The 13,996-nt window shown below is 42.9% G+C and overlaps 1 protein-coding gene across 1 annotated transcript in view; it reads right to left on the bottom strand.

Annotated features, from left to right (window-relative positions):
- Positions 1–287: 287 nt before the first annotated feature.
- The window catches only part of LOC141099879 (proton channel OTOP2-like), a 171,205-nt gene continuing 157,496 nt past the window's right edge, over positions 288–13,996 (bottom strand). Inside the window, exon 6 of the mRNA XM_073587954.1 lies at positions 288–835. Within this exon, the coding sequence (XP_073444055.1) occupies positions 665–835 (171 nt within the window). The 3' untranslated portion in view covers positions 288–664. The remainder of the gene's footprint in view (positions 836–13,996) is intronic.

The raw sequence follows: 13,996 nt of genomic DNA, 5'->3' as shown, positions 1-13,996 counted from the left end.
AATATGATCAATGACAAAATGTAATAGTATCATCAGAATGGTTTCCTTAGTGTTCCTGCCAGTAAGGTTTCAGATGCTGGAAATTCCTTCATACATATTTTTTTAAAATGTTTAAAAAAATGTCAAGCATTTTTGTAATAATGCCTTTATATTAGGTAGTTGCCTAATAGTCATGCTTAGTGACCTGAATTTGACCACCACCAGTCAAGCACCACTTCAAGTTTCAGTTCCCTTTTTGACCTCCAAAAATGAAGTCATGTTCACATTAGAGGCAGAAAGTTCCAAAATTATTCTTATTATTCTTTATTAATCCATTATGGCTATGATCCATTATGGACTATTTGCTTCATTGTTTACTACAATTTGGATAAGGTCCACGACTAATACAACGAACAAACAATTAAATTTGACAACAATCTTCTAACTGTACATGCAAATTTTGACTTTACCAAGTTGTGTGTTCAGGTTATTTCTACCATAGAAAACAGGTAACCTAGAAAGTTCTATCTATACTCTGTAGTTTAATATAATCTCATTATATGTATGTCTTTATCATCTTTGGTAATTGCTTTATTGCTCTATACTCCTTTAAAATTCTGCATATAACGGATGGTGATGATTGTCCAGAAGCCTCATAGTTTTGGAGAATAGATGATGGGGTCCTCTATGACATGCTGTAAAGTTCCAACAGGGTAGCAGCTGAGTGCATACGGTAGAAGATCCCAAAAGGAAGACAAATATTGGTGATTATGGCCCATAATGTAAAACCATAAAACTTGACCTCTAAACCATTGTCAAATCGTATCCGAGCTCCAAAGGCAGGCATTATCCAGAACTGGGGGAAGAAACAAGAAATGACTTAACAGATGAATAGGACATGGACACAGTGCATTAAATTGCATTATAAATGTTTTTAGTTGATATCATTTGGCAATTTGTTTTTTATCTTGTTCAAAAACATGAATAAAGTGGCCTCCAAATTGCTACAACAGAGCTCTCAGAGGACACTACAAGTCAGAGCATTATATCCTTCAGGAGAAAGCACTTCTTAAGTGGTTCCCCCTATGCAGACAGAATCCGTACTCCAATTACATGGATGAGTACAGATGTTTGCACAACAGTAAGAAAAGTATAAAGAAAAGTAGGAGTTTTGAGAGACACTTTGATCATGTTTTTGAATAGGAACAAAGCCAAGGTGTTTGTAACTGTAATTTACAATCTATTACAGGAGTGATGCTGCTTCTGGAGATGTTTGTCCATTTTGTGGATTACTGCTCCCTAAATGGACAGTGTATGGGCACATTAAAAGGCCTCCTTCACGCGTCCGAATAAAACACATACATGAAAAACCAGTACCGTAGGTTATAATGGGTACTCGTGGGATCTGTGAAAAAATGGATACTATAAGGACATGTGAAGGAGGACTAGGGCTGTTTTCACAAGTCCTTTTTTTTGTGAACTGATGGTGCTCAAAAACAGAGGCGACATGTCTGAGTTTGGTCCAATTCCTAGCTTAAACTCATTTCAATTTGTCATATGAACAGACAACACATGGATGCCATCTGTGATGTGTCTCTATGTGGACATGTGTATTCGGTCTAAGGGTTCATTCAGATGAGCTTATCATACGGACATCCTGTTGGAATATGTTTGGTGCAACAACTCCATTCCTGTATATGAGTGTTCAGTTACTAGATTTGTATGCTGTTTATAAAGTTTAAAAAAAAACCTCCAAGAGCCTTACATAGGGAGAGCATGTGACTGTATTTCCTGCTTTCCTGTATCTGGGTATGAGAGAAGCAGCCTGCTGTAGATGCTGCACACATAGAGACACACAAATGATTTATTCCTGATATATTACGCCTATCATATATTGTTCCTGTTTGCTCCTGAATAAAGAAGCTCTGTTGTCACACTCTTGGAGAGTATCCGGAATTATCCGCTGCCAACAGGTTATGGGCCCAGAGTGACACAGAAACCCAGAGTAACATAGCAACAGAAGCCAAGAGCAAAAGCAGCACAGAGCAACATAGAAGATGTCCACTAGCAGCAATTATGTCACGTTCTCAGTGCCAAGCCTCACTAACCAGAACTACCAGTCTTGGAAATTCAAGGTGAAGATGCTGCTCATAAGAGAAGGTACGTCGAAACATACTCAGGAACAATTTCCTCATTCATTAGCAGATGATTGGCTAGAGAAAGTTCAAAAAGCACAAAGCACGATATCCCTCAGTGTAGATGATAATCAGATTGTGCATATATGCAAGTGTGCAACTGCAAATGAGATGTGGCATGATTTACAGAAGGTGCATGAAAGATCAAATCTCAGCAATAAGTTTTATCTCATGAGAAAGCTGTATCAGTCTAAGGTAAGTGATGGACAGAATATGCAGGACTATATAAGAAACACACTGGAGATTGTGAAGCATCTCATGTGTATTGGAGAAGAAATTAAAGATTTTCATGTTGCTGCACTTCCATTAAATGGTCTTCCAGAAAGTTATGACACACTCATGACTACAGTAGATGCATGGCCAGATGATGAGCTGACACTAGAGTATGTTAAAGGCAAACTTGTGGATGAATTCAAGAGAAAAACGCAGCATGTAAGCAGCAGTAATGAATCCAGAGCAGAAACAGCATTAAAGATACAGGATTTTCCTAAATATAAGAGCAATCTAAGAGAAACTCGTGAATGTTTTGTCTGTAAAAAGCCCGGCCACCTTAAAGCAGACTGCAAAATTTGGAAAGCAAGAATGAGTCAGCTTAACCCCTTCACGACCTTTGACGCCACGTAGGCGTCATGAAAAGTCGTGCCAGAACGACCCATGACGCCTATGTGGCGTCATGACTTTAAAGCCCCCCTGCGGGTCGGGTGACCTAGGTCACTGAAAGGTCACCCGACCCGCAGATACAGGGGGCTTTGTTCTTCGCCACAGGGGGCGTGGCTTCACCCCCACGTGGCTACGATCGCTCTGATTGGCTGTTAAAAGTGAAACAGCCAATCAGAGCGATAGTAATATTTCATCAATGAAAATTGATGAAATATTACAATCCAGCCATGGCCGATGCTGCTGTAGCATCGGACATGGCTGGAGACACCGATTCCACCCCTCCCACCAGCGATCGCCCCCCCCGCAACTGAATGACAGCGGCGATCTGCCGCCGCTGTCATCATCTGCCCCCCTCCCTTTCCCTCTACTCCCCGCCAGCTTCCGATAACCCCCTCACCCCCTCTCCCCTCCCCCGGCACCTTCTGAGTCCCCCTGTCGCACCCGGTGTCCGGCGGGTCCGGTTCATGGGCGCCGCCATCTTAGAAAATGGCGGGCGCATGCGCAGTGCGCCCGCCCGAATCTGCCGGCTGCAGATTCCATTCTTTCATTTTGATCACTCTCACAGTGATCAAAATGAAAGAAAAAGTAAATAAACCTCCCGATTATCACCCCCATAGGTAGGCACAACTAATAAAGTAAAGAAAATATTTTTATTTTTATTTTTCCATTAGGGTTAGGGTTAGGGTTGAAAAGAGGGTTAGGGTTAGGGTTAGGGTTGAAAAGAGGGTTAGGGTTGGAAAGAGGGTTAGGGTTGGAAAGAGGGTTAGGGTTAGGGTTGGAAAGAGGGTTAGGGTTGGAAAGAGGGTTAGGGTTGGAAAGAGGGTTAGGGTTAGGGTTGGAAAGAGGGTTAGGGTTGGAAAGAGGGTTAGGGTTAGGGTTGGAAAGAGGGTTAGGGTTAGGATTGGAAAGAGGGTTAGGGTTTGAAAGAGGGTTAGGGTTGAATTAGGGTTAGGGTTGGAATTAGGGTTAGGGTTGGAATTAGGGTTAGAATTAGGGTTAGGGTTGGAATTAGGGTTAGAATTAGGGTTAGGGTTGGAATTAGGGTTAGCGTTGGAATTAGGGTTAGGCTTGTGGTTAGGGATGTGTTAGGGTTAGGGCTGTGGTTAGGGGTGTGTTGAGGTTAGGGTTGGAGTTAGAATTGAGGGGTTTGCACTGTTTAGGCACATCAGGGGGTCTCCAAACGCGCCATGGTGCAACCATTGATTCCAGCCAATTTTGCATTCAAAAAGTCAAACGGTGCACCCTCCCTTCCAAGCCCTGACATGTGCCCAAACAGTGGTTTACCCCAACATATGGGGTATCAGCGTACTCAGGAAAAATTGCACAACAACTTTTGGGGACTAATTTCTCGTGTTACCCTTGGGAAAATAAAAAATTGGGGGCTAAAAAATTATTTTTGTGGAAAAAAATGATTTTTTCATTTTCACGTCTCTGCATTATAAACTTCTGTGAAGCACTTGGGGGTTCAAAGTGCTCACAACACATCTTACATACGTTCCTTGGAAGGTCTAGTTTCCAAAATGGGGTCACTTGTGGGGGGTTTCCACAGTTTAGGCACATCAGGGGCTCTGCAAACGTAATGACGACCGCAGACTATTCCATCAAAGTCTGCATTTCAAAACGTCACTACTTCCATTCCGAGCCCTGACGTGTGCCCAAACAATGGTTCCCCCCACATATGGGGTACCAGCGTACTCAGGACAAACTGGACAACAACTTTTGTGGTCCAATTTCTCCTGTTACCCTTGTGAAAATAAAAAATTGCGAGCTAAAAAATCATTTTTTGAGGAAAAAAAAAAATTTTTTATTTTCATGGCTCTGCGTTATAATCTTCTGTGAAGCACTTGGGGGTTCAGTGTGCTCACTACACATCTAGGCAACTTCCTTATGGGGTCTAGTTTCCAAAATGGGGTCACTTGTGGGGGGTTTCCACAGTTTAGGTACATCAAGGGCTCTGCAAATGTAACATGATGCCCGCAGACCATGCCATCAAAGTCAGCATTTCAAAATGTCACTACTTCCCTTCCGAGCCCCGACGTGTGCCCATACAGTGGTTTCCCCCCCACATATGGGGTACCAGCGTACTCAGGACAAACTGTACAACAACTTTTGGGGTCCAATTCATCCTGTTACTCTTGTGAAAAAAAAATTGTGGGCTAAAAATCTTTTTTTTATTTTGAGGAAAAAAAATGATTTTTTATTTTCACGGCTCTGTGTTATAAACTTCTGTGAAGCACTTGGGGGTTCAAGGTGCTCACCACACATCTAGATAAGTTCATTGGGGGGTCTAGTTTCCAAAATGAGGTCACATGCGGGGGGTTTCTACTGTTTAGGCACACAGGGGCTCTGCAAATGTAACATGACACCCTCAGACCATGCTATCAAAGTCAGCATTTCAAAATGTCACTACCTTCCTGCTGAGCCCCGACATGTGCCCAAACAGTGGTCCCCCCCCACATTTGGGGTACCAGTGTACTCAGGACTAACTGTACAACAACTTTTGGGATCCAATTTATCCTGGTACCCCTGTGAAAATAAAAAATTGCGGACTAAAAATATTTTTTTTAAGAAAAAAAAATATTTTTTATTTTCACGGCTCTACGTTATAAACTTCTGTGAAGCACCTGGGGGTTCAAAGTGCTCACTATGCATCTAGATAAGTTCCTTAGGGGGTCTAGTTTCCATAATGGGGTCATTTGTGGGGGAGCTCCAAAGTTTAGGCACACAGGGGCTCTCCAAACACAACATGGTGTCCACTAACGATTTGAGCTAATTTTCATTTCAAAAAGTCAAATGGCACTCCTTCCCTTCTGAGCCCTGCCGTGCGCCCAAACGGTGGTTCCCCCCCACATATGGGGTACCAGCGTACTCAGGACAAACTGGACAACAACTTTTGTGGTCCAATTTCTCCTGTTACCCTTGTGAAATTAAAAAATAGCGTGCTAAAAAATCATTTTTGAGGAAAAAAAATGATTTTTTATTTTCACTGCTCTACGTTATAAACTTTTGTGAAGCACTTGGGGGTTCAAAGTGCTCCCTAGACATCTAGATAAGTTCCTTAAGGGGTCTAGTTTCCAAAATGGTGTCACTTGTGGGGGAGCTCCAATGTTTAGGTATACAGGGGCTCTCCAAACGCGACATGGTGTGCGATAACGATTGGAGCTAATTTTCCATTCAAAAAGTCAAATGGTGCTCCTTCCCTTCCGGACCCTGCCGTGCGCCCAAACAGTGGTTTATGACCACATGTGAGGTATTGGAGTACTCAGGAGAAATTGTCCAACAAATTTTAGGATCCATTTTATCCTGTTGCCCACGTGAAAATGAAAAAACTGAGGCTAAAAGATAATTTTTGTGAAAAAAAAGTACTTTTTTTTACGGATCAATTTGTGAAGCACCTGGGGGTTCAAAGTGATCACTATGCATCTAGATAAGTTTCTTGGAGGGTCTAGTTACCAAAATGGGGTCACTTGTGGGGAAGCTCCAGTGCTTAGGCGCACAGCGACTCTCCAAACGCGACATGGCAAGCGCTAAATATTCCAGCATATTTTCCATTCAAAAAGTCAAATGTGCTCCTTCCCTTCCGAGCCCTGCCGTGCACCCAAACAGTGGTTTCTGACCACATATGAGGTATCGGTGTACTCAGGAGAAATTACCCAACAAATTTTAGGATCCATTTTATCCTGTAGCCCATGTGAAAATGAAAAAAATTAATGATAAAAGAAAATTTGTGGTGCAAAAAATAAAATGTCCATTTTTTCCTTCCACGTTGCTTTAGTTCCTGTGAAGCACCTGAAGGGTTAATAATCTCCTAGAATGTAGTTTTGAGTAGCTTGAGGGGTGCAGTTTTTAGAATGGTGTCACTTTTGGGTATTTTCTGCCATATAGACCCCTCAAAGTGACTTCAAATGTGAGGTGGTCCCTAAAAAAAATGGTTTTGTAAATATTGTTGTAAAAATGAGAAATCGCTGGTCAACTTTTAACCCTTATAACTTCCTAACAAAAAAAAAACTTGGTTCCAAAATTGTGCTGATGTAAAGTAGACATGTGGGAAATGTTATTTAGTAACTATTTTGTGTCACATCACTCTCTGGTTTAACAGAATAAAAATTCAAAATTTGAAAATTGCTACATTTTTGCCAAATTTCTGTTTTTTTTTTCACAAATAAACGCAAAAATTATCGACCTAAGTTTACCACTAACATGAAGCCCAATATGTCACGAAAAAACAATCTCAGAATTGCTAAGATGCGTTGAAGCGTTCCAGAGTTATTACCTCATAAAGGGACACTGGTCAGAATTGCAAAAAATGGCCAGGTCATTAAGGTCAAAATAGGCTGGGTCATGAAGGGGTTAAAAAGCAGAATGGTCATCAAAGGGTTAAAACAGCTGTAAAGGAAGATTCTGCATTTGTTTAAGCTGTATTTAATGCCAGTACAGACCCATTTGCAAAGCATATATGGTGTATAGATTCTGGTGCAAGCAGCCATATGACAAATAACAAGCATTTCTTCACTGACCTTAATGAAAGCAAGTCAGAAAAGGTCATCTTAGCTAATGGTCACTATATGACTTCAGAAGGAGTAGGAGAAAGCTATCTCCACTGTCCAGTTTCCTCAGCACAAAGCAGAAAGATCCCAATAAAGGATGTTCTCTCCCAGTCTTGAAAGCAATCTGTGTCAGTAAAGAAGCTCACGCAAAAGGGGAATTGTTGTGAATTCCCTGGCTCAGACTTCTGAGCTGAAGCTCCCCCTGCTCCCTCCGGTGGTTACTGGAGGTAGTGGAGCTGGCCAGATTGACAGAGGCCTGCCACCTGATGATGATGATGACGATTGGAGATCTGGGGCTACTGATTGGAGTATTTAAGTTTGCAGACTTCCTGCAATCCTTGCTGGTGATTGCTTTCCTGTGAATTCAGAGGTCTGATGTCTCCTGCCCTGATCCTGCATTTGTTCAGCTAAGTGATTCATTTGCTAATCCTTTGCATCTGATCTGGTTTTTGTCTCTCTCTGCTTGTGGTGCGGGTTCAGCTTGCTCCTTTGGGGGTGTGCTGAACCACCTCTCCATATGTTACAGCCTGTGTCAGTTTATTCAGGCCCTGTTATATTGGTCTCTTTTGCTTTGCTCCCAGTTCATACCGGAGTGCTGATATAGTGGGGGCGAAGTCGTGTGACTTCAGTGTTTTTTGGACATCAGACGTGTTGGATTTTTCATGGTTTTTGCGTGATTGCAGACAGTGTCTTTCCTTTCCTGTCCAGTCTAGTCAGTTTAGGCCCCATCGTTTGCTCAGTCTATTTTTCTGCCTGCGTTTGTGTATCATCTTGTCTCACCGACAATATATGTTTGGGGGCTATCTACTCCTTTTGGGGTCTGCTCCGGGGCAGTTTAGATTTCACCTTTCTTGCTTTAGGCTTAGTTAGCTCTCCGGCTGTGCCGAGGCATCTAGGGCATCGTAGGTACGCTCCATGGCTACTGCTAGTTGTGTGGATAGGATCAGGGGTCTGCAATCCGCTTAGTTACCAACCTCTCTGGTTTTCTGGTGGCGTAGCCTGTTTTTGCCATCCTCCTCAGTGACCCATTCATAACAGAATCACCAGCCCTACTGTAGACTCTAGGGTACTCAAAGAAGGAAACAATTGTAAAATGAAAAAAAAAAGTGTCAGAATTTTTTTTTCGTGTGTGTTTTTTACGCTTTTTCACTGGGGCCGTAGGAGGATTTTTTGTCTAAATGGAGACTAAGCAATTGTCCGATCATGTTGAGCAGCTCGCTGCTGAAGTGCGGGGAATTTCTACCTATATCGCTCAATCATCTGCTGTTGAACCAAAAATCCCTACTCCTGATGTGTTTTCTTTGGATCGGTCTAAATTTTTGAATTTTAAGAATAATTGTAAACTATTTTTTGCTTTGAAGCCTAACTCATCGGGAAGCTCTGTGCAGCAGGTTAAAATTGTCATCTCCCTGCTGCGCGGTGATCCCCAGGATTGGGCTTTTTCTTTGACACCCGGAGATCCTATTCTGGCTAGTGTGGATGCGTTTTTTCAAGCCCTGGGGTTGTTGTATGATGAACCTAATGCTATTGATCAAGCTGAGAAAACCTTATTGGCATTGAACCAGGGTCAGGATTCTGCAGAGTTATATTGTCAAAAATTCCGAAAGTGGGCGGTCCCTACTAAATGGAATGATGATGCCCTAGCAGCTCTCTTTGGGAAGGGTCTGGCAGAAACCGTAAAAGATGTTATGGTGGGATTTCCTGCCCCCTCTGGTCTTGACGACTCTATGTCATTGGCCATTCAAATTGATCGGCGTTTATGTGAACGTAAAACTACACAAGAGGCGGTGCCGCCTTTCGAACGAACTTCTGAACCCATGCAATGTGATAGGGTTTTGTCTAGGGCACAACGTCGGGAGTTTAGAAGACGTAATAAGTTGTGTTTTTTTTGTGGGGATGACTCTCATACTATTTCTGTCTGCCCTAACGAGAAAAGCGTTTTGCTCACGCATTTGCGGTGGGCAGTGTACAGCCTAAGTTCCTTTTGGCGATTACCTTGATCTGCTCCTTGTCTACATTTTCCGCTAAGGCTTTTGTTGATTCAGGAGCAGCTCTGAAACTGATGGATTTTGACTTTGCCAAGCGTTGTGATTTTCCCATGATACCCCTGCGGATGCCTATCCCTTTGAGGGGTATTGATGCTACTCCTTTGGCGGAGAATAAACCCCAGTTTTGGACCCAGGTGATAATGCGGGTCGCCCCGGACCACCAAGAGAATTGTAAATTTTTGGTGTTGCACAATTTGCATGATACTATTGTTCTGGGTTTTCCTTGGTTGCAAAACCATAATCCTGTTTTGGATTAGAAATCTGTGTCTGTGGTGAGTTGGGGTTGTCAATGTGTTCTCAGTGACACTCCTGTTTTCTCCACCTCTCCTCAGTCTCATGTTATTCCTGACTATTTGGCTGATTTCTCTGATGTATTTAGTGTGAATAAGTGAGTCTTTGCCTCCTCATAGGAGTTATGACTGTGCAATTGAGTTAATGCCCGGGTGTAAATTTCCCAAGGGTCGGCTTTTCAACTTATCGGTACCTGAACATGATGCTATGCGATCTTATACCAAGGAGCCGTTGGAGAAGGGTCATATCAGACCATCCTCTTCACCTTTAGGTGCTGGGGGTTTTTTGTGGCCAAGAAAGATGGCTCATTAAGGCCATGTATTGACTATCGTTCCCTTAACAAAATTACTGTTAAATATCAGTACCCGTTACCCCTGATTTCTGATTTATTTTCCAGAGTTAAAAGTGCCTGTCGGTTTACCAAACTTGACCTCAGGGGGCGTATAATCTTATTCGCATCAAGCACGGGGATGAATGGAAGATGGCGTTTAATACCCCAGAGGGACATTTTGAGTACCTGGTGATGCCTTTTGGGCTCATTAATGCCCCTTCAGTCTTCCAATCTTTTATGAACTATTATTTCCGGGACTTTGTGGATACGTTTTTGATCATTTATCTGGATGATATTTTGATTTTTTCCAGTGATTGGGATTCTCATGTGGAACATGTCCGGACTGTGTTCCGGATTTTGAGGGAAAATATTCTGTATGTTAAGGGATCGAAGTGTCTCTTTGGTGTGCAGAGGATTTCGGTTTTGGGATTCATTTTGTCCCTGTCTGCTATTGAAATGGACCCGGCCAAGGTACAGGCCATTTATGATTGGGCTCAGCCCACTTCTTTGAAGGCTCTCCAGAAGTTTTTGGGGTTTGCTAATTTCTACCATAAATTTATAAGTAATTTTTCTGGTATTGTTAAATCACTGACTGATTTGACCAAAAAGGGCGCCGATGTGGTGAATTGGTCTCCAGAGGCAGTCTTGGCATTTCAAGAGCTTAAGCGGAGATTCACTTCTGCTCCGGTTCTATGGCAACCTGATGTCTCACTCCCATGTCAGGTTGAGATAGATGCTTCTGAGATTGGTGCAGGAGCTGTTTTGTCCCAAAGAGATCCAGTAACTTCTAAGATGAATCCCTGTGCCTTCTTTAATCGAAAATTTTCCCCATCTGAACGTGACTATGACATGGGGAATCGGGAATTGTTGGCCTTGAAATGGGCATTTGAAGAGTGGATACATTGGTTGGAGGGAGCTAGACATCAAGTTGTGGTCCTCACCGACCACAAGAATTTGATTTATCTTGAATCAGCCAAACGCTTGAATCCTAGACAGGCTAGGTGGGCCTTGTTTTTCACGCGTTTTAATTTTGTGGTCTCCTTTTTTCCGGGCACTAAGAATGTTAAGGCAGACGCCCTTTCCAGGAGTTTCTTTGCGGATTCTCTTGATGTGACTGAGCCTACTACCATTCTAAATGAGGGTGTAGTTCTTTCCACCATCTCTCCTGATTTGAGACGTGCCCTGGAGGAATTTCAGGAGGATATACCTGAATGATGCCCTATTGGAAAATTGTATGTCCCTGACCAGTGGAGGACAAGAGTAATGTCTGAAATTCATTGCTCCGCGTTGGCTGGTCATCCAGGTATCATTGGTACCAGAGATTTGATGAGTCAGTCTTTTTGGTGGCCTGCCTTATCTCGTGATGTCAGGAATTTTGTGCAGTCCTGTGGGACTTGTTCTCGGTCCAAGCCCTGTTATCTTGCTAGTGGTATGTTGATGCCCCTGCCAGTGCCCAGGAGGCCGTGGACCCATATCGCAATGGATTTTATCTCTGATCTCCCTGTCTCTCAGAGAATGACTGTTATTTGGGTGATCTGTGATAGATTTTCTAAGATGGTCCATCTTGTACCACTTCCAAAGTTGCCATCTTCTTCTGAGTTGGTGCCCATGTTTTTACAACAAGTGGTTCATCTGCACGGGATTCCTGAAAACATTGTGTCGGACAGAGGAGTCCAGTTTGTTTCCAGATTTTGGAGAGCTTTTTGTTCCAAACTGGGAATTCAGTTGTCTTTCTCCTCTGCATTTCATCCTCAGACCAATGGGCAGACTGAGAGAACAAACCAGACTTTGGAGTCCTATTTGAGATGTTTCATATCTGCTGATCAGGATGATTGGGTCTCATTTTCGCCATTGGCCGAATTCACACTAAACAATAAGGCTAGTTCTGCCACTTTGATGTCTCCTTTCTTTTGTAACTTTGGGTTTCATCCTCAATTTTCTTCGGGGCAGGTGGAAGCTTCCGCCTGCCCAGGTGTGGATTCTATGGCAGAGAGAATGCAGCAGATTTGGGACCAAGTAGTGGATAAGTTGTCCCACTCTCAGGAAAAGATCCAACGGTTTTCCAACCGGCATAGAACCATTGGTCCCCGGTTTAAAGTGGGTGATATGGTTTGATTGTCCTCAAAAAATATTCCCATGAAGGGTGCATCTCCAAAATTCAAACCAAGGTTTATTGGACCTTATAAGATTCCGGAAATCCTTAACCCCGTTTCTTTCTGTTTGACTCTTCCAGTTACGTTTAAGATTCATAACGTTTTTCATAAATCTTTGTTGAAAAGGTTTGTGGAGCCAGTGGTTCCCATGGTGCCCCCTGACCCTATACTGGTTGATGGTAATTTGGAGTATGAGGTACAGAAGATATTGGATTATCCTCTTGGGTTATGGCCAAGAGGATAATTCTTGGGTCTCTGCTCCTGACATCCATGCCAAGAGATTGATTCATGCCTTTCACCGGGCCCATCCTGATCGGCCTGGTGGCGTGGATGAGGGTTCGGTGACCCCTCCTTAAGGGGGGTACTGTTGTGAATTCCCTAGCTCAGACTTCTGAGCCGAAGCTCCCCCTGCTCCCTCTGGTGGTTACTGGAGGTAGTGGAGCTGGCCAGATTGACAGAGGCCTGCCACCTGATGATGATGATGATTGGAGATCTGGGGTTACTGATAGGAGAATTTAAGTTTGCAGACTTCCTGCAATCCCTGCTAGTGATTGCTTTCCTGTGCATTCAGAGGTCTGATGTCTCCTGCCCTGATCCTGCATTTGTTCAGCTAAGTGGTTCATTTGCTAATCCTTTGCATCTGATCTGGTTTTTGTCTCTCTCAAATTCCATGAAGTTACACCAGTTATTCAACCTGAGAAGCAAGAAAGAAAGAATAAGAATCTCAATCACCAAACCCAGATGCCAAAAAGGAAAACACTGAAGTGTGGATAAGCTCTGAGGCCACCAAGGAAGACACAGAAGAACCAAGTCAACCACCAGTCAGATCAGAGAGGCCAAACAAAGGTATCCCAGCTAGACGCCATTCTTATATGGTCAGAACATTTCCTGAACCAGAGCTGCAGTCATGGCAGGAGATGCAAAAACTGCCTGTCCATGAGAAGCAGAAGTGGATAAATGCTGCTCATGGAGACTCCAGACATGGGAGCTTGCTGAGCTACCACAATGAAAGAGAAATTGCAAAGCTAGTTGAAATTCTCAACCACCACTTTGAGACTAAGGACTTTGGAAATGTGACATATTATTTGGGAATCCAATTCCAGAGAGAGGAAGATGGGAGTTTTCTCAACCAAAGTTCTAAAATTTCCACAATACTAAACCAGTTTGGAATGTCAGAAGCCAAAGGTACGTCAACACCTATGGATCCGTCCTAGTTCAAGTTGAAAGGCGAAGAAGATCTCTTACCAAGCAATGAGAGTTACAGACAAGCAGTGGGGGCGCTTCTGTACATAGCAACCACAACTCGTCCGAATATCTCAGCCACAGTCAGAATTCTTTGCCGACGCTTAAGCAAGTCACTCCGAAGAGACTGGAATGCAATTAGGAGAATTCTTCAATATCTTAAAGAAACTCAAAGGCTAAATCTTAAGATATCTGCATCAGGAGATCTCACTCTCAGAGGTTATGTGGATGCAGACTGAGCTGCAGATTCAAGCGATCAGAAATCAACAAGTGGTTACTTGTTCAAATTAAGAGAAAATTCAATTTCTTGGTCCAGCAGAAAACAGGTGTCAGTCACATTATATTCTACAGAAACAGAATATATGTCTGCTGCTTATGCAAGTCAAGAAGTAATTTGATTGAAACAACTTTTGGAAGATTGCGGCAAGCCATTAGCTCAACCAACACTTATTAATGAGGACAACCTAACCATTAGGTTAGTGTAGAACTTTAAGATTAAAAAAATAATTCCGCATATACTTTAAAAGTACAAAAGCTAGAACATAAAGAC

The sequence above is a fragment of the Dendrobates tinctorius genome, unplaced genomic scaffold (genome assembly GCF_039654945.1).
Source record: "Dendrobates tinctorius isolate UK_male_01 unplaced genomic scaffold, ASM3965494v1 ptg000103l, whole genome shotgun sequence".
NCBI lineage: Eukaryota > Metazoa > Chordata > Amphibia > Anura > Dendrobatidae > Dendrobates > Dendrobates tinctorius.
Note: the sequence above shows the minus strand (reverse complement) of the source record. Positions and strands in the feature narration are given on the sequence as shown.